This window comes from Balaenoptera ricei, chromosome 1, assembly GCF_028023285.1.
Source record: "Balaenoptera ricei isolate mBalRic1 chromosome 1, mBalRic1.hap2, whole genome shotgun sequence".
NCBI classification, from domain to species: Eukaryota; Metazoa; Chordata; class Mammalia; order Artiodactyla; family Balaenopteridae; genus Balaenoptera; species Balaenoptera ricei.
The window spans coordinates 114394728-114415381 of record NC_082639.1 but is presented as its reverse complement, the minus strand read 5'-3'; the positions used below and the strand labels follow the sequence as shown (position 1 = coordinate 114415381).

General features: G+C 56.5%; 1 protein-coding gene across 1 annotated transcript; it reads right to left on the bottom strand.

Annotated features, from left to right (window-relative positions):
- Positions 1-496: 496 nt before the first annotated feature.
- NTRK1 (neurotrophic receptor tyrosine kinase 1) lies at positions 497-15170 on the bottom strand. Its single transcript, XM_059922191.1, is given in 16 exon segments — positions 497-787; positions 789-884; positions 2160-2318; positions 2677-2917; positions 5218-5390; positions 5590-5720; positions 6042-6188; positions 6695-6797; positions 7077-7129; positions 7301-7318; positions 7755-8081; positions 10449-10581; positions 12851-12993; positions 13243-13388; positions 14132-14200; positions 15166-15170. Coding segments are annotated over 16 exon segments (2115 nt in total). The 3' UTR covers positions 497-616.
- Positions 15171-20654: the final 5484 nt, after the last annotated feature.

The window sequence follows — 20654 nt, the reverse complement described above, 5'->3', positions numbered from 1 at the left end:
TGCCACATGTACACACACACACACACACACACACACACACACACACGTGCGCTCTCACGTACACATGCACCCACATACGCAAGCTGTCCCCCCCTTTTCTTTCTCAACCTTTTGTTGCATTGTGTGCTTGCTCTGTTCTGGGCACACCAATACAAGGAACACTCACCCCACCAATGCTTCCATCCTGTCCACCTCCACATCTAACTTCAATCCCTCCTACTGCAGCCTTCCTGAATGAAATACAGAGATAGGCAATTAGGGTCTGAAGGTCCGGGAAGCTCGACCTGAGGCTGCCTCACCGCCAGGCAGACAAGATGACCATGGGACTGGGAGGCAACCCACCACTACAAGGTGGAGGTGACGGCTGCGTGCAGTAGGGGTAGGTGGCTGAGGTTAAGCAGAGAGGGGGAGGATCCCGGAGAGTCATCCCCCTACCTGAGTCCCCACAACCCCCTCCCAGAACGACACCATCCCAAGAATTGGCAAGAGACACAGCCAAGGGATAATAAATATAATTGCTATGGCGGAACCCTGTCTAGAGAAGCAGGGACATCCTCTGCTCCCAGACCCCACCTGTCCCCTCCCGCATGCTGAGGGTGAGTTAGATGCTTTGAGATCACCCTGGGGCTGCTGGGAGCCATGGGGGTCGCTGAGGGCAGGCTGCAGTATTCCGGCTACCCAGCCCCTGGGCCAGCCTCCTAGCCCAGGACATCCAGGTAGACAGGAGGCGCCTGGGCAAGGGCTTGCAGCCGGGTGTGCACATCCTTGATGCTGTGGCGTTGTTGGGGCTCCCGCTGCCAGCAGCCCCGCATAATGGCGTAGACCTCCGGTGGGCAGGCACGCGGCCGCTCCAGCTCACGTCCCTGCGTGATGCACTCGATCGCCTGGGGCCACCAGAGGGAGAGAGAAGAGGGCACACTGGGCTGGGGGCAGGAGAGTGAGGCCAGACCCAGCACTGCCTCTGCCTCATTGAAGCTCCCAAGGCAGGTCATACGATATGTCTGGGCCTCGTGGCTACTAATAATCTGAAAGGATGCAGTGAATCCCAAGATTCCTTTCCACTCTGACACTGAGCAGTGGAAGGATTAAAGCTAAAGAGACCCTGGGAGGGTTGGGCTGGGGTAGAATTGTATCCCAAAGGGCTGGAATCAGACCCTAGGAAGACTTGCCAGGTGGGCCAAAGAAGGGGAGAGGCCAAGGCATTTGCCAAATCCATCAGTTTAGTGTTGACGGCTGCATGGAAGAAGGGAAGGGTTCTCCATCTCTCAGCTCCAGAGGGCAAAAAGAAAACAGAGCAGGGTTGCAGGTAAAGGCCTTGAAAAGTGGCTGGCTTGCATTTTAAGGTAGACGGCAACCCCACTTTTTTTCTCTTCTGCAGGTACCACTCTGTGGGGACCTAGCTGCTCTTAAAAGAAAACTGCAGCAGGAAAGATCAAAGTTAAACTCCAGGAAGGACTGCAAGAGCAGCTAAGGGATCCAAGGAAGGAGAGATTGTGGCAGGGAGATGCTTGAAGGGCCTGGAGTCTCTTCCCCCCTTCTTCCCTCCCTCGCCATTAGAGGACTTGGGTTATGGGCGGCACTAATTCCATTCCTTCTCTCAGTGCTTGAGAAAATTAAAATCTATAACCCTCTCTCCCACGCCACCAGCCTCCAGGGAGCAGACTGCATTAGGAGGAGAAATGGAAACTGACAGCTGCGAGCCAAGGAGGGGGTGGGGGGGGAGCTGCTCTGGGAGAGGGAACACCTGTGCCCAGCCAGGAGGGCAAGGGGAGGTGTAGGACCGTCCTTCTTACAGTCTAACCTCCAGCCTTCCTGCTGCAGCATCAGGCCCTCTCGTATTGTGTTCCTCTTTCCATGCCTCTCCCTTTCACCCTGATGATGCCTACTAGGTCTATAAAATGCAGCTAGGGATGGGGGTCTGGGCTCCATTTATAAGTGCTTTGAGGTTTCCCCAGGAGCCAGTTAGAATAGGAGAAGGAAGAATGTGAGAAAAGAACAGGGTTGGGGTGGAGAGAGCAGTGTCAGCGGGATGCTGGATGGGTGCCCGACCTGCCGGCAGTGGGATGAGGGGCAGAAGGGGACAGAATTTCCTGAAAAAGGGACCCGAAGGGGCGGGGAAAGGGTGGCCGGCAGGGAATGACCCACGGAGCGGGGCTGACCTCTGTGTTGGAGAGCTGGTACCAGGGTTGCTTGCCGTAGGTGAAGATCTCCCAGAGCACCACGCCGAAGCTCCACACGTCGCTCTCGGTGGTGAACTTGCGGTAGAGGATGCTCTCAGGCGGCATCCAGCGGATGGGCAGCATGGTGCGGCCTCCCACCTGCCGGCGTGCGGGCGCTGCGTCACCTCTTGCGGGCGCCCACCGCGGACAGCCTCTCCTGACGCAGACCCGCCCCCAGTCCCGTCATTAAAAATAAATAGAAGTGGCTCTCCGGCCCAGGGCTAAAAGGGAAAAACCGATGGTGCCGTTTCCCTCCGCGATAGTGGAGACAGACCCTCCTCCACTGGGGGCCGAGGGGGTAGGAGGAGGGTTAAAAAACAGAGCCAGAGAGTCTCAGACACCACACCGCCTGAGGAAGAGGAGGGCGTGCCCAGCAAGGGCAGGCACTGGAGGGGGACTCGGCATTAGCGTGTCTGCAGTTTGGATGCTGTGGGAGGGGTCGGGGTGAAAGACTTACGCGGTAATAGTCGGTGCTGTAGATATCCCTGCTCATGCCGAAATCGCCGATCTTGACCACTAGTCCCTGACCCACCAGACAGTTGCGCGTGGCCAGGTCCCGATGCACGAAGTGCAGACCCGCCAGGTACACCATCCCCGCGGCGACCTGGCTAGCCACGGCCAGCAGCTGCCCCAGGCCCAGAGGCCCTGGAGCCACGTCCTCCCCGCCAGCCAACAGCTTGGCATCAGGCCCGTGGGACCTTCGAGAAAGAGTGAGGGAGAAGGATAGGCTGGGAGGAGAGAACCCCCAGGAGCCTGAGAGAAGGGAGCCCAGGGAGCTGGGGGTTGGGGGGTGGGGGAAGGGACTCAGGGAATGGAGGAAGGAAAGAACAGGGGAGGCAGCTGTCTGGAGGGACCGGGATGGGGGGCGGCTGGTGTGCCCCACCTCTAGAGCTTCCACTGGTGCCCACACTTTCCACATTAATGCCTTCCTCTCAGGCAGCCCCCTTGAACTCCAAGCCCACTGGAGCTGCCCACTGGCCCCTACATCTCTTGCCCGGGTACACCTCCGACTCAGCCCTTGCGAAGGTGCTCAGCATCTTCCCCCAGGCCTGCCCCTGCCTCAGTGAAGGGAACATCCCCCACCCAGGCTGTGAGCCTGAAATGTGGTCGTCCTTGATTCCTGTCTCTCTCACCTTTGCCCTCGGTATCCAGCCTTCCTTCCAAAGGTTTCCAGGATGCCCTCTTCCTCCCCACAGCCATCCCTCCAGACCAGTCCCTGATCATTCATCTCCATTCCCCGATCATTCATCTCCATTCCCCAAATATTCCTTCTTCTGAAGCTGTCTGACTGATGGTTTTGTCAGTACTGCCCTTTCCTACTGGCCAACTTTCTCCTCAACAATTTATTTCTTCACTTATTCCAGGTAACATCTCCAATGTGCCAAGCACCAGAGCTACAGTGGAGGGTAGGATGCAGATAAACAGGTTACAGCAGTGCAGTGTGGGGGGCACCTGATGGGCACTCAGGGTAGGGATGGAAGAAGTCAGGGAAGGCTTCCTGGAAGAAGAGACATCTAAACTGACACTCAAGCCCTTGGGAAGGGAGGTGGGTAAGCCACTTGAAGGGGTCGGGGACAGGGGTGGGTGAAGGGGCTGGGAAGGAGACCCAGTGTACCAGGCAGAGGTAGAGGCCCAGAGGCGAGGAGAAATAGATGGCCCCTCCTAGGGGAAGTCTTCTAGACTCATCTAGGAGCTTTCATGTTTCCCTCCTTTGGTTTCCCCATGCCCTATCCACTATATAAAGCTGCTTTTCCTCCATCCTGGACCCCAGATGGATCCTGGCTTGCAGCCGGTCCCTAGCACAGAGCCCACACCGCATCTGGTGAGTAAGGGGAAGGGCTCCTCTTTGGCCTCCTCTTGACTTGGGTTCCTCTGAGCCAATTCACCTCCACATTTAACCTCAGGTCTGCCCTCACCTCCTTCCCGCTCCACATCCTCCATTGGCTCCTCCCCATGCTGAAGATAAGCTCAGACTCTGGGGTCTCTCCCAGCTGAATTTTGCAGCCTGGCTACACGAATGACCTGTCACTCCCAAAGGGATGTCTGGAGACCAAATCACTACCATCAGCTGTACAAGCACACTCATCCAGAACCACAGTCCCACGTTGTCCCTCTTACTGGTAGGGAAACTGAGGCCAGAGAGGAAATCTACTTGGCAAAATAGGCGCAGCTAATAAGTCGCAGTTGATTCCAAACCCTGGCCCTTTCCCTGCCTCACACGGCCCCAACCTCACAGGGGGTCCACCTCATCGGAGTAGGACGCAACGAAGGGAATATGTGACCATCACGGTCAGGGGTTGAGAGCAGGGCTCTGCCTGGGGTCACATCTCCCTGGACCATTTGTTACCTGTGTGCCCTTGAGCAAGTCACTTAACCTCTCTAAGCCTCATCTGAGAAATGGGTACATTTCTTGAAGTTATTAAAATTATCAGTACAAATTAGTTAACATATCAGAGCTGTTCTGTCCAAACCCAAAGAAACGAATTTTTGGTAACTTTCTTCAAGTATAAATTGCCATATATGCTAGGAGACTATGAAAAATAAATATACATTTATATTATTATACAGACATATATGTATAAGCACATACAGTCATAATTAGAATGAATTATAAAATATATAGCACAGTGCCTGGAGCGTGGAAAGTGCCTGATAAATGTCTGTCATTGCTGTTATCGTAGTTATCAAAACTGCCACCTCCTACAGGCCTGGCTTCTGTGTGCCACACGCACGTGCACACACACAGTCTCTGCAAAGCCTACCCATCCTGAAGATTCAGCTCGTGACTTCTGCTAATGCAACCTCCCTGACATTGCCGCTCTGTCCTCCGCACGGACTCTCCTCACATTCACACACTTGCCTCACATTTGCCTCGCGGACAGGGCCTTCCTGCTCCTTCTTGGTGTCCCACCCCCCTCAGTTCAGCAGACAAGCAGGGATGTGCTTGTAGGGAAGGGACGACGGGCCAGGGGCCAGCGCCAGGGCCAGGCCCTCATACCGGAGGAAGCGGTTGAGGTCACCATGCCGCATGTACTCAAAGACCATGAGCAGCGGGCGGCCCTCGGTGCAGACGCCAAAGAAGCGCACGATGTGCTGGTGCTGCAGCATGGTGAGCAGCTCGGCCTCCCGCTGGAAGTCCTGCCGGGCGCTCTCAGACACCTCCTTCAGCGCCTGGATGGTAGGGGCAGGGACGGGCCTGGGTGGGGGCCCAGCCTTGACCTCCCCACGTCCAAGGTGACCCATCCACCCCCAAGGCGTGAACCATGCCAGACCCCAGCCTCCCACCCACCAGCCTGAGCACCCCACCCTGGAATGATGGTGCTCAGGGAGGGGGGCCCGGGCCAGCAATATCGCATGGCCAAGGTCTTACCTTGACGGCCACTAGCATCTTGTCCTGCTCAGGCAGCAGGTTGTGGCACTCAGCTAGGAAGACCTTCCCAAAGGCGCCTTCGCCCAGCTCCCACTTGAGCACGATATCTCGGCGCTTGATGTGATGAACACCTGCGGGGGGGCTTGCAGGATCAGACAAGAGCCCCAGTCTTGGGAAGGATGGGACAGGGGCAAGGACAGGACTGTCCAGCAGGGCTGTGCTCTGCACAGGGGGTGCCAGGCAAAGGGGAGGATGGACACTGAGCCTTCACACCTTCACCAAGCCCCATGACATGATGTGCACATGGGTGGCAGCGGGGTGGGAGGGAAGGCTTGTTCAGGCCTGGGGTGGGCAAAGGCAATGGCACACAGGGGCTTCTCCACATGCACACACACACACGTACAAACACACACACACACAGGCTCGCCCGCACCCTTGACCCAGCCCCTCACAGGCATCACTGAAGTACTGTGGGTTCTCAATGATGTGGCCTTGGAGCCCAGAGCTTTTGCCCTCGCTGGGAGACAAGGAGCTGCCACCCAATGTCATGAAATGCAGGGACATGGCCAGTCCATCCTCTGGAGCCAGCACGGTGGGGCCTGGGGAGGAGACACAGTCACATGGCGGGGTCACAGCCCAGGCACACACTCTAGCTCCTGTCAGGTTGCAGCGTGCCAGGCGACCCCACCTCATAGCTTGCACGGGCGGAACAGAAGAGCTAGGAAGCAAGACAGCAGGCAGGAGGAAGGGGAGGCACTATGGCCATTCTCTGTCTGGCTCCTGTCCAACCCCAGGCCCCGTGGGCCACCAGAGAACTCCCCCACTGCCCCCCCGCAGAGCCCAGACCTCCCAGACCCACTTAGTGTTTGACTACAATCCAGCCACCAATTAGCAGATGCTACCTCTGAAACTACCCCGGCTCCAGCACCGACACACTCATATTCACAAGCCCCATAGCCAGTCCTCGTATACCCCAAACACACACTCTGTAGAACTCCATGTGTGCACAGGCCCCCACAGAGAGGACAGAGTGGGGAAGAGCCAGCAGGAAACAAAGCCAGACGGACAGACTGACAGACAGCCATTCTGCAGCCTCCCAACTCACGGTTGATCCCAAACTTGTTCCTCCGTCCACATTTGTTGAGCACAAGAAATGTCGTCGAAAGGAAGAGGCAGGCAAAAACAGCCAGGCCCACAGCCATGGAGACCTGAGGGTGTGGGGTGGTCAGATTTGGGGGTTGTCTGCACTCTCAGAGCTCCCCCATAGCAAACTGTTTCTCCATCCTGCATAGATGCCCAGAGCCAGGCCCCCAGACCTGCCTCCTCCTCCCCTGGGGCCTCCGAGTCACGGCTGTAAAGGGGGCTGATTAAGCTCAGGCCAGATTCTACTGATCTCTGTGCTCTGACCAGAAATGACATGCAGATGAGCCTCTAGCCCGGCCTCCTGAATCTAAAGTCCTGGACAAGCTTCCACTTCCCACGCTCACCCCAAAAGGTGTTTCATCCTTCTCCACTGGGTCTCCGGATGTGCTGTTGGTGTCTATGGGGACACAGGGCAGGAAGGATAGGCTTTGGCACACACTGTGTCTCCTCTACCGACTCCCCACCCTGGCCCCAGCTGACCCCTCAAGGATCAGGTTAACTGTACCCCCTGCCCCAGCCGCAGCTCCAGGGACCAGACAGAACCTCCCCTCCAGCCTGGGCTACTCACCCACCGGCGAGAAGGAGACTGCAGCAGGAGGGAGGAGAGAAAGCAATCAGATGGGGAAAAGAGCAGTGCATCCCCTTCCCCCTCTGGGACTCATCCCTTCGTGGGTGGGGGTGGGATGGGGAGGTGGAGCTGCTGGACCTCAAGGGAGAAGATGCACGTGGCCCTTTTCCAGCTGGGCCAGGGATGCCCTGGTGCGTGGCTCTCTCTTCAGCCAGCCCAAGTGAATGGAAGAGCTCAGGGGTTCAGGACTCCTGGGGTTTGGGGGAGGCAGGGGCAAGGAGGACAGCGCAGAGCTGGACACCAGAACCCCAGGCTCCTTTCTGTCCAAGACCAGGCACTCCAACTTCTGAGGTCAGGATCACAGCAGGAAGTGGGCCAGGCATCCCTGGACACCTGGATCTGTACCCAGGTGGAACCCAGGGAGAGGGGGCAGGGTTCAGGGTGGCCCTCACACCGGGGATGGGGTCCTCAGGGTTGAACTCGAAAGGGTTGTCCATGAAGGCGGCCATGACGGAGGCGGCGGCCTGGCCCAAGGGGTTGGTCGCCAGCAGCGTGTAGTTGCCATTGTTGACGTGGGTGGGCTGGTTGAGGCGCAGGCAGCCGTGTCGCACGGTCTCGTTGGCTGCCAGCTCCAGGAACTCGGTGAAGATGAAGCTGGTCTCGTTGAGCACAGAGCCATTGAAGAGCCAGCGCAGAGAGGGCGTGGGCTGCCCGTCCACGGAGAAGGGGATGCACCAGTGGTGCTGCTCCACCGCTGGCTGCAGATGCACACTGGCGGGGACTGCGGGCCAGAGAGGGGACAGAGAGAGTCCGGGAGCAGCTGCAGACCTGACAAATCCTAGGTGGGGGTGGGAGTGTACAGCTGGAAATCAGGGGGTAGGCCTAAGAGAAACTGGTCAGCAGGCCCTAAGCCATTCATAAGGAGAGACGTTTTGAAGAAGGCTGACAGTACATCTTAAATAAATCAGGCAGCAGGTATATAAAACTCAAGCTTAAAAAACTTAAGTGGGGCTTCCCCGGTGGCGCAGTGGTTGAGAATCCGCCTGCCAAGGCAGGGGACACGGGTTCGAGCCCTGGTCCGGGAAGATCCCACATGCCGCGGAGCAACGAAGCCCGTGCGCCACAACTACTGAGCCTGCGCTCTAGAGCCCGCAGGCCACAACTACCGAAGCCCGTGTGTGCCTAGAGCCCAAGCTCCGTGTGCCTAGAGCCCATGCTCTGCAACAAGAGAAGCCACCTCAATGAGAAGCCCGCGCACTGCAACGAAGAGTAGCCCCTGCTCACTGCAACTAGAGAAAGCCCGCGTGAAGCAAGAAAGACCCAATGCAGCCAAAAATTAAATAATTCCTTGAAAAAAAAAAAAAAAAACTTAAGTGGTGGGTTTAAAGAAAATAAGTAACAGTCCTAGAGAAGTAGGGTACCAGCTTATGGAAATTAGACATGGAGTCTTTTGGATGAGGGATGTAGAAAAATTAAGTGTAATCAAGCCTAAGAAGATCGGGAAGGGGGCCTAAACATCAAACAAATATATATATATATATATATATATATACACTGTTTAAAAACTTTTTGAAAAAAGATATGGGTTTGAAATAGACCCAACCTGAAAGAAGCAAAAGCCCCTCAATAATAGAAAAAAAATAATAATAAACAAACAAATAAATAAATAAATATATATATATATATGTATAAACACATACACACACACGATACTGGAATTCCAGCCAGCACTCATGCAATGGAATACTACTCAGCAGTGAACTGAATGAACTAATAGTTACTCCCATTAACGTGGACGAATCTTACAAAAATAATGTTGAGGGACTTCCCTGGTGGTCCAGTGGTAAAGAATCTGCCTTACAATGCAGGGGACGCAGGTTCAATCCCTGCTCAGGGAGCTAAGATCTCACATGCCGCGGGGCAACTAAGCCCATGCGCCACAACTACTGAGCTCGCGTACCTCAACAAGAGAGCCCGCGTGCCACAAACTACAGAGTCCAAGTGCTCTGGAGCCTGCGTGCCACAACTAGAGAGAGAAAACCCGCACGCGTCAACGAAAGATCCCTCATGACTCAACAAAGATCCCATTAAGATCCCTCAACTAAGACCCGACGCAGCCAAAAATAAATAAAATAAATAATAAATAAATCTTAAAAAAAAAATAATGTTGAGCAGAAGAAATTAGACACAAAATAATACGAGATATGATTCCATTTATATAATGTACAAGAACAGACAAAACTCAACCATATTGATAGGGAAGCATACGTGTGTAAAATTATTTTTAAAAGCAAGGAAATGATTATCACAAAAGTCGGGACGGGGTGGAGAAGGACGGGGTTCTGAATGGGGAGAGGAAGAGAGTGTCTTCTTAACTGCTGGTAAGAATAATTACTGTTTAAGGTGTATATGTTTTGTGTACATATCTATGTATGTTGTTTCACAAGAAGAAAAATTTATATAACATAGAAGATTTTAAATAATTTGTGGCAGACCTAGGGAAATTCGGCAGTAAGCCTAAAGAGGAACTTAGATGGGGAATTTCTTCTTTTAAAACTAGGATGTAGGGACTTCCCTGGTGGCCCAGTGGTTAAGAATCTGCCTTCCAATGCAGAGGTTGCGGGTTCGATCCCTGGTGGGGGAACTAAGATCCCCGCATGCCAAGGGGCAACTAAGCCCGGGCCACAACTAGAGAGAAGCCAGCGCGCTGCAATGAAGAGCCCGCCCACCGCAATGAAAGATCCCGCGTGCCGCAACTAAGGCCCAACGCAGCCATAAATTAATTAATTAATTAATTAATTAAAAATAAAAAAAATAAAACTAGGATGTAGGGCAAAAGTTCTAAGGAGAAACGGACATGAAGAAATACAGCAGAGCAGTGAGAACGGGCAGGCAGCTGGTGTTGAGGGCTTCAGGTAGCAAGACTTGGGCAGGGGCCAAAAAGAAATCCATCTCCGTCCCTCTGGCCTTGACCAGCCCCCAGGACTTCCCTCAAAGGATCAGGTTTTCATGGGAATCTGGAAACAGCTGGGAGAGAGCAGCTGTGGACACACACATCCCACCCCTTTCCTGCAGCCCCCCACACTCACATCCTCTTTTCAGGGAAGAAGGGATGGGAGTGGGCGCAGGGGCAGTCATTGGGACTCACAGGAGACGTTGACCTGGACGGAGATTTCAGCCCGGCCCACGTCATTCTCCGCCCAGCACGTCACGTTCTTCCTATTGAGGTCACTGGTAACATTGGCCAGGGTCAGTCCCAAGGATGGCAGACTCCCAGATTGCTGGGTCATAGAAGAAAGGGGAAAATCAAGAAAAGCTTCAGCTGGCTTGGGATTGGAGGCAGGGCGGCTGGAGCTGATGTCTTTGGGAAGACCCTCTGGCCCAGATGGAAAAGGGAGGAAGGCTGGGAGGGAGGGGAAGGAAAAAGGTGTGGGAGAGAATATAGCAGAGAATGGCCCTCCTTTAGAGCTTGTTTGCAGATTCTCCTGGGTCATTTGTTTAATGATCTGAAAAATCTAGAACACAACCAATAACCTCAAAATAGGCACAAAGTACCCCAAGCCATAAAACCACCATCTAAACAGCTAAATAGATGTCACAAATCCCAAGTACTAAATATGCACAACTAATTGGAAAACCAGCTAGGACCTCACCACCTACTCATTCTTGTTTTACACATAGTTCTAAGAAACCTAGTCTTAGCCCAAGGAAGATCAGAAACAAAGAGATGGTGCTGGTAACAGGACAGCAGTTAGAAGCAACGGTAGAATCATGATGACTACCTTTGGCAGATGGAAAAAGAGAGTGAAGTTAGAGAGAAGCTAAGTGACTTGGTTCTGAATCATCATCAAAAGACTGAATCAGATTCAGATTCTCTTCCTAAAACACCATGGACGTTATATGGCCTTAAGACAATTCTTAATCTTGTTGAACCAAGATTTTCTTATTCTGTAAGCTGAAGAGGTAAACAAAATGATCTTTTGACATCTTAGAAAGCTATTTTCATAAAATGATGAAAATAGATGAAGTAGTGGACAAATCTGATTTATCTGGAAATTTTGTAAATGTGGAATCCCTTGAATAAATACCACGAAAGGTGAAGTTTCTCTGGGCTTCCAGTGGAATATGTGAGTTCAAAGATTCCAGAAGAGCTCTGCAGCCTCTTATGCAAGGCCTGGGTTCCAGCCACCCCAAGGGGAAGCCCTGCCCTAAGCTTCTCTCGGCTGTCTCATCTCCTCCAAGTCACCCTGGGGTATGGCGTCCCATGAACTCTTCCCTTTGAGCTGCTCTGCCACCCTTCACACTCCTGAGGGGGACCAGCCTCCCCTCCCCTCCCCTCCATTTAGCCCAGTTAGGGTATGGCTTTTCTATAGGAAGTCTCCAGAAAACAGAAGTGGTAGCAAACATGTAAAGCTCCCAAAGAGAAAAGCAAAAACCTGCAACTTCCCAAAACAGATAGCTTATCAAAAGTCTCTCCACAGATGGTCATGCCCAGCCTCTTGTTTCTGCCTTGTCCCCTTTTCCATTACTCACACTCAGTGGCTTTGATCTCTGGGAGAGGAGGAACCACTCAGTGGCCTGTGGTCCCTCCACCATGTCTGGACCCCCTGCTCAGGGGTCCAGTGGTTCCTCCTTCAATATTGTTCCAGGGGCCACCAGCAATTCTGGGGTTGACTCCCCTCCCAAAGCGAGGGCCTCCAAACTGAACACCACACCCCTGCTTTCACTGACCCAGCTCCTTCCAGGGACTGGACCCTCTGTGTCCACCCGTGAGGGGCCAGCTTTCCGGGTGGGCACAGCCCAACGTCGACCCCTGCTGACCTTGTCCATGAGGCCTCCTGAGTCAACTACAGCTACTCTCAGCTGCCCGTCGCCAGCCTGAGGACAGAGAGTGCCCAGAGGCAGGCAGGACATCAGAAGGCCATCATGTCTACCTCCTCAGCTGACAGATAAGAAAACCAAAGTGCAGGCAGATTGAGGGATTTTTCCAAAAGTCACTCCAAGAATTAATTAGGGAGAGAGCTGGAACCAGACCTGTGCCTCCTTTATTAATATGCTCATCACACACTCAAGAGGATGTTGCTTCCAGAGTCTCCAGAAAATGACCGAAAGGCCCCCAAGAACTGGCCTGGGTGCAGGACCACAAATATTGCGCCCCGTCCCTGGTTCTCAGTTTCCTTATCTAGAAATGAGGTGGATGGGAGAGTTGGTCTGTTGGGGTCCCCTGTTCAGCTCCAATATGTGAGGGCTCTGTGACCCTCTCTCTTGTGGCCAGCACCTTGATCCCAGAGTGGGGACCTAAGTTGTGGCGGATCGGTGGAGCCTGGGGTCCTTGCTGGGCCAGGGCCTGGCCTGAGGGCATGTGCATGCCTGCGGCTGTCCAGCAGCACGAGGCCTAGTCCCAGGGCTCTAAACCATCTCTGTCCATCCCTCACCCTTTATGTGCTTCTTATTTGTTGTCTCTCTTTCCCTGTCTTTGTCTCCTGTGCTCTGTGCAGGCCTCGAATCAGGAGGGGGGCATGGGGGCACGGGCAGTGGAGGGCTTCTCACCATCACCGTGGCTGACTCCTCCAGCTCCGTGAGGATCCAGCCGGCCTGCTCCAGGCCCTGCCCCTCCACCTGGCACTGCAGCAACACGTCGTCCCCCACGTCCACGGAGGCATTGGGCATCTGGACCTTCAGCGTGGGCACACCTGGTGGCCCAGGATGCCCAAGGGGCGTTAGAGCTGGGAGTGGCCTCCGAGCCCCGCCCAAGGGCGGTGCTCCTTCTCCCACCCTCCTCAGAGCCCCTGCTCCTGCCCCCCAACCTTCAGTTTCCCCCAGCTCTTGCCAATGTCCGTTTCCCAGCCCCTCTTCAGGGCTCACCCCCTGAGCCCTGCCCAATGCCCTCTCCCCAAGCATGGTGCTCTTTCCCAGCCCCTCACACCACCTCCAGCACGTACCGCAGCTGGTGTTGGACATGAGGGCAAGGGGCCCCTGCCCGGGACACTGCAGCTTCTGTTCCCGCACTCCGCCCAGCCCCTCCTCCTCCCAGCGCTGCAGCCAGAGCAGGGCACAGGTACAGTGCAGGGGGTTCCCCGACAGGACTCTGGTGGGTGTGGGGGACACCAAGAGAGTCAGGGGAAGGGCAGATGTGAAGGAAGTACTACAGCAAGAGGGAGTGCAGTTAGACAGCAGGGTGGACTGTCTAGAGGTGAAGGAGTGGGGAGATGGGAGAAGTTCCTCTCATGGACCCCCCTCACAAGACACTGCTGAAAGAAATAGAATGCCGAAAGTCAAAGACAGCCAGCTGTGGGCTACGTGGAATTCCCTCACCTGGGCTCCCCAGGGTGACAAGCCAGGTGAGGGCTCCAAGTAGGGTGACAAGGAGAGAAGGGCACAGCCTTCCGGGGTGACCCAGAGGCCTGAGGCGCCCACCAAACATACACGGACCACTGCCGTCCCACCCATCCCATGAGCACTGTGGGCGGATGTGCCCGTGTGCACAGGCCCCGAGAACCACGCCAGCACCCCGCCTCCCAAGCACACACGCAATCAGTTGTCCAGGCCAGCTCTCCACCCCCCACCCCAAGTGTGCCCAGGGCAATCGCCACCTCAATGGCTGGGCCTGCAGCTTCTGCTTCGATGGGGGGTTCACAAGCATGCATATGGACAGCCAAACACGCGGTCCCCAGAGAGAACACCCCACCCCCCCCCAAAGTTCCATGCAGACACAGCGACACATACCTTCACACAGAGGTTCAAGTGCCCGAGGGCACACACACACACACACACACACACACACACACACACACACTTGCTGCTCTTGCCCCTGGAAGTCCCCACACTCACAGTTCCTGTAGGGAGAGGCCCTGGACGGTTTTCCAGGAGAGAGACTCCAGAGCATTGAAGGACAGATCCCTGCGGGAGTTGAGACAGAGCAGACAGACCCTGTGAGCGAGCGACCTTGCTCTGACCCAGTGTGAGGGAGGGGAGGAGCCAGGAGGAAGCTGACATCTGGCTCCCCCGACCCCAGCCCTGGCAACTAGACCTAGCCCGGCGAGTCACTGGAGAGGGGGGACTGGTTAGGCTCTCTGAGTCCCGCTCTTCTCCCTGGGACAACAAGGGTTAACCCCACTTAACCCCCTCCCCAGACCCCAGGGAGGCGGGGTGGTCCGAGGGAACAGCCGCTCCCCCTCCCCAAGCCTTGGCCCCAGCTGGCAAAGTGCTGAGGCCCCAGCTGGGGGCAGGGGCTCCATCTGTGCTGCCTGCCCACAGAGCCCAGGACCGGGCCAGAGGAGGAGGGGGAGCACGGGGCCTCCACACTCCCTTGCCCCCTGCTGGATGCCGTGTGAGGATCTCAGAGTCCTTCCTCGGCTTCCCTCCCCACTCCTCCTTCCTTCCCCTCCTCAGGGACTAAGGAAAGTTGGCTGCAATGGACGCCAGACCCCCAGCCCCCTAGCTGTAGAGATGGAGAAGGGGAGTTGGGTGAGGGCCAGCTCCAGTACTCTGCGCCCTGCACCAGGCTGCCACTCCTGGGACCCTCTGCCTCTGAGGGGCCTGCCCTGACCCCTCCCCTTGCCTAGCTGTCTTTCAGCTTGTGGAGGCTGAGATGGAGAGTAGCCGCCACACGGGGACCACAAAGGCTACCCGCTTTAGCGCCAGACAGAGCTGAGTGTGCCTCTGTCCTGCCACTTACAGCTGCGTGACCTCAGCCCAGCCACTGAACACGTCTGATTCTCAGAATTCTCATCTATAACATGGAGATGACACTACCTTTCTCGCCAGGTTGATTGCGAAGATTCGCTGACCTAAGTATCGTGAGGTGTCACTGAGTACGCATTTTTAACTGAAGCCCTAGTACACAGTCAGTGAGGTAACATCACCTCATTTTGTCTGTCGTTGTTGCTAAATCACGGACACACAGAGAGTTTAGAGTACCCAGCACAACTCTGAATGACAGGCTCCCACCACACTTCCCATCTCTCCACCTGCCAGTGGTGAGAAGGAGGAGCTGAACTCCTACCCTCAGAGGGGCTGCCAGGGACTCCAAGGGTCTCTCCTGCCCACCCCTGCCCCTCCCCCTCCTCTACAGAAGGGGTGGCTGTGACTCCCAGGGGAGTACCCCGAGTGGCAGATCTGGTCCCCCAGCTCCCAGGCTATCCCAGGGGCCAGGGAGCAGGTGGGAGATAGAGTCCCGGCCAGAACCCGGAGCCCTGCTCCCCGTCCTTGCTCCCTTTGGACTGGTGTGTATCTGAGCCCTGGGAAGAAAACTGAGGCAGGCACCTATGAGAAGTGCCCCTGTAGCATGAAGCATGGAAGTGAGGCAGCAAGAAGGACCTTCCAGCTGGCAGGGGTGGGAGCTGAGGGCACCGCCATCCCTGAAGTGGATGGGAAGAAGGCCCCAGGAGAATGGGTGGAACGACTTCCCTGACCAGGCTGGGGCCTTCCTCAGAACAGTTCCCTGGGGAGGGCCAAGCCCATTAGCCGCCCAAGCCTAGGTGTCTTCTCACCCCCCTCTGCCCAACCCTGGCCACTCACAGGCGACGGAGACGAGGAGTGAAATGGAAGGCATCTGGCGCCACGAAACGGAGACCACTCTTCACGATGGTGCTGGGGAGGGTGCAGCAGGATCAGCACCGAGGCTCGTAGCTCCCCTGGGTCACACTCTCTGCCCATGCCAGCCCTCCAGTCCCCAGTGCCGAGCCCTGGACCCCTCCCCGCCCTCCTCAAAGCTTTCTCAGCCACCCTGGACCCCTGAGACCACTGGGCTCACTGACCGGCCAGCCCCTCCGTCCTCAGCCTCTCAGGTCCTCCCACGCCCCTCCCGGGCCCCTTGAGCCCTCCCTGACCCTCTGGTCCCCCAGGCCCTGTGTGGAGCCCCTCACAGGTTTCTCAGCTCCCCCAGGCCCCTCAGGTCACTGAGCTTCAGCTGCCACAGATGCTGCTGGTTCTCGATGTAGCTGTGGGGAGAGGGGTTGGGAGTCACAGGGGCGCAGGCCCACACTCGAGTTCCCACGCCCACCCACCTCCCTCCCTCCCAGTCACACGCGCGTGTGCACACATGCATCCAGTCACACAAAAACCTGTTTACACGCGTACACATGCACAGGCATGCCCACACACATGCATCCTCATAGGCATGGAGACCCACCACCTCACACAGCCATATCGTCCCATGCATGCATCCTCACACCATCACACATGCACACTCTCACACACTCAAGCATGCACACACACAGATGTGTAAACATATGCACAGAGACACATCTCCTCACACACGCCCACACATGCATGCATGAACCCACAGGTGTGCCCGTGTGCATGCTCACGCTATCCCCACGGGGAAAAACATAGCTGCATAACTCTCATGCGCACACACACACGCACACACACGTGAGAATGTGTGGGCATACTCACATTCATAAACACACACAAGTCCATTTGCAGCTTGGCGTTCTGCTTTTAAACACAGAGCCCCTCCTGCACACGCTCAGCAATAGGGGGTCACGCTGAAACGCTTGCTTCCACAAAGGGCCTACGCTCATCCCTGCCACTGCCCCACCCAGAACAAAGGAAGCCCTGTGGCCATGTAAATATGCGCTCCCAAACACACCACTCAGGGGCCACCGTCTGGGCTCACCCATACTGCTGTGCACACGCACAGACACACACACACACCCCACCCTCTCCCCCTCAAAGCTGGTCCCTCCCCACACTCAAGAAGCAACCCCTAAAAAAAAAAAAAAAAAAAAAAAAAAAAAGCAACCCCTCCATCGCCCCCCCCCCCATCTTTCAGCAAAGCGAGTGACAGGCATAGAGGCTGTCAGTCAGGGACTCCTTGAGCCCCTCCCTGCCCCAGGAGGGTCCCAGGGAGGAGGAGAGGGGCAATGAGAGGAGGGAGTCAGAGTTGGGGATGGTGGAGAGGCACCAAGTGGCTGTGTTTCACAGTGAGAGGGCAATGGGAAGGCTGAGGGTGGGGAGCAGGGTGCAGAAAAACAAAGAGATAGCGAAACAGGGACACCTAGGAGGAAGAACTGACAGGAGGAGACTGGCAGAGACACAGAGACAGAGACAGACAAGGAGAGAGACAGATAAGAAAAGGGAGACAGAGGGACAGGTAGATAAGCACAGAGAGCCAGAGAAAGCAAGATGGGGAGAAGAGAAAGAAAGAAGTAAAAGCAGGCATGCAGGGCTGTGGGATTTCTGACATCCCAGGCCCTGTCCAGCTTCTGGATCTGGCACGCCAGGGAGTTCCTGAGAAGTCAGCTGCCCTGCAGCGGCACGTCAGGCCCGCCCCCAACACACACAGGGGCCCCTGACTCACTGCCTGTTCTCAGAAATCTCCCCCTCTACCCTGTACTTTCCTCAATTGTGGGAACCAGGACCAGCCTGAATGACCCCTCCCCGCCAGCCCTTCCCAGACTTGGCCCCTGCAGGACAGCCAGGCATCGGGTCCTCAGTCCCCTGAGGTCTAGGGAGTAAAACTCCAGTGACTCTGAGAGAGAGTAGGTCCCTGTCCTGCCAACCCCCCCACCAGCCCCTGCCCAAAGGACCTAGAGCTATAGGGACCCCGGGAGGGAGTGAGAAGTAGTGTGGCCGGGGGTGTGCAAACTGTCAGGCAGCGTGCTCAAAGCTGCCTCATTCGTTTGGATTCATAATCAATCTGTCTATTCGAGTCCATTATCTCCTCGTTAGCTCTGCGGGTGAGGGAGGAGGAGGGGACCTTGCAGGCGGAGGCAGGGGTTAGACTGCCGCCCCACCCAGAGTGACAGCTCAGCTCACCACCCTGCATGCCTCCCACCCCCCCAGCCCCAACCTGTCCACACTTCCCACCACCCCCTCCCCCAGCTGGACCTACTAGGGGCTCGGAAGGGAATCAGGAAAAGAGAGCGCTGATGGGGAACATTCAGGAGCCTGGGCCCTGCTTTGAAGGCCCAGAGTGATGAATGGACGGGATTGGGGGTGGCAGTCTGGACCTCAGGCCCCCTCCCATCATGCAGAAACCTAGGTCCAGACCAAGACAAGGCCATCTTGCCTCCTCATCTCCCTAGGGCCATTAGGGAGAGAGATCAAGTACCTTCCTGTTAATTACCACAAGATACCCACGTAACTCAGTGCCAATTATTGCAGGCTGCTCAAGTCACTTCCAGACATCGATGGCCCCTGCCTCAGATACCTTCCAGCCTGTCATACATGAGGTCAGGGCTCCTTGCCCATTCGCTAACCCCAGGCCACAGGAGGAGAATATTCTAGCAGTTCCTTTCTTCTTCTAGAAGTCTTGCTGGCCATGCCAGCCACATAGAATACTCAAGTATTTTCCAGCCACCACCATGCGATGCTTGAGTACCTCTAGGCCAGTAAGTACGGAATACTCCCTTAGGTTTCACCCGCTGCTAAAAAGTACTTGAGTATTTTGTAACCAGCTACTGCAGGATGTCAGAGTACTGCAAATGCTGGAGATTCCTCTTCGTTTCCAGTCCCGAAGGGAGGAGAGTCTCTCAGCAAGGCCCCTGACTCCCTGCCCAAAGTAGGGAGACAAGCGTGGTGAGGGAGATGGGGTGGGGAGAGGGAAGCCAGGTGGGGCTCTCATTTCCCACATCCAAATCAAGAGGCGGTGTGGACAAGAGATGGTGGAAGTGGGAAGAAGAGAGCTCAACCACCAAGCTATGGCTCCTCAGCGCCTCCCACCTATTCCAGTTCAATTCCCAATTCCAGAGAGAATTGGTGTTGCCTGGTCATGACAAGGAAGGGGGAGGGGGCTGATTTCTCCCTGGAAAAGGGAGTTGGTGAGGATGCCAAACTGGGGGGGGGGGGTGTCTCTGCAGATAACCGCCCCCTGCATAGGGCAGAGGGTGGACTCCTGGCTGAGCTCCAGAAAGCGGTTTCTAGAAGGCTGGGCTCTCTCAGATCTGGTCCACAGAGAGCTCCCTTTCCTCTCCTCGAAGCTAGCACCGCAGCTGCTCTGAGCCCAACTTCCAGGCAGTAACTGCGGAGGCTGCCAGGGCAGCGGAGGAAAGCCGAGGCACAGTCGCGGGCTGCACGGTATCAGCCTCCCGCCGCGCCTGCCCCTCCTGATACAGCAAGCAAGCGGCGAGCCCGTGCCCACGGGGCACTGCTATGCCCGCCTTTCCCCGCGCCCCCTCGCCCGCCAGACACTCACAGCTCCGTCAGGTTCTCGGCGCCTGGCAGGTGGCGGAGGCTATCCAGGGCCCCAGGCCGGGTGCAGCGCAGCCCCGAAGGGCCGTGGGGGCAGCAGACATCGGGGCAGGGTGCAGCGCCCGCAGATGCCAGCATCAGCCAGGCCAGCAGGCTGCCCGGCCCCGTAGCCCGGCGGTGCCCGCCGAGTTGCCCGCGCCGTCCGCCTCGCAGCATCGCGGCGGCGCCCGCCTCGCCCCGGCCGGGCAGCCGTCTGTGTGCTTCCAGCAGCGGCTGCCTGGCCTCCCGCGACATGTGCGCTGGGCAGTGTTAAAGACCCAGCCGCCAGGAAAGGGCGGAGCCAGCGGCCCCCGCCCGGCCTCGCTCCGCCCCCTCTGACTCCAACCCCTCCCCCTCCTCTTCTAAGTCCCCAACTTTGCCCCCACCCTGGCAGCCTACTCCCCCAAGATCCCCCCAGCTCCAGGAGACGCGGAAGGGCAGCCGCAGAACTCCTCGGAGGTGTCTGCTGGGAGTAGGGGAACTGGGAAGTTGATACATTATTTCTCCCAGCCTACAGAAGCTGCATTTAGGGGGGAGGGGAGATGACTGAGCTTTGGGAAAGCTTGCCGTCCAGGTCATCCTAGCCAGCCCCCGGCCTCACATCTCACTCCGCACGGGGCGCGTGCCTGAGGGAGTGTGCATGTCACTTGGGATAAATTAGGTGAAACACTCTCTAAAGCCTAGAAAGAAATGGGAAGGGATCCCCAAAAGACCAAACGCAGAACCTGGGGAAGGAAAACAGAAGAGACAGAAAGGGAAGGTGTCGCCCCCAAACAGCCGGAGAATGGAGACCCGGGACCCGAGACGCCGATTTCCAGGAGAGGCCACAGGGTGGCGCTGGAAGCCCGCGCGCAAAGGTGTGAGCTCCGCCGAGGTTGGGTGGGTGGGGGCGCCGTCGGCAGCCCCCACTGCGCGGCGCCTGGCGACCCAGCGTCAGCCACTGACCCGGGCCAGCCGGCACTGGCCCCCAGGCTGGGTAGGGCCAAGCTGGGCTGGGCTGGCATCGATCGCTGTTCTGACAAGAGCATCGATTTCTGCGCGGAGAAATTAATAGCTCTCTTAGCTCCTCGGACGCGGGAGCCGCCCGCGGGCGGAGCTGGGGACCCGTCGGTCCAAGGAGGCCGCGCACCCGGAAAGCCCCGGGTCCCCAGCAGCAGTCACAGGGCAGGTCCCAGCC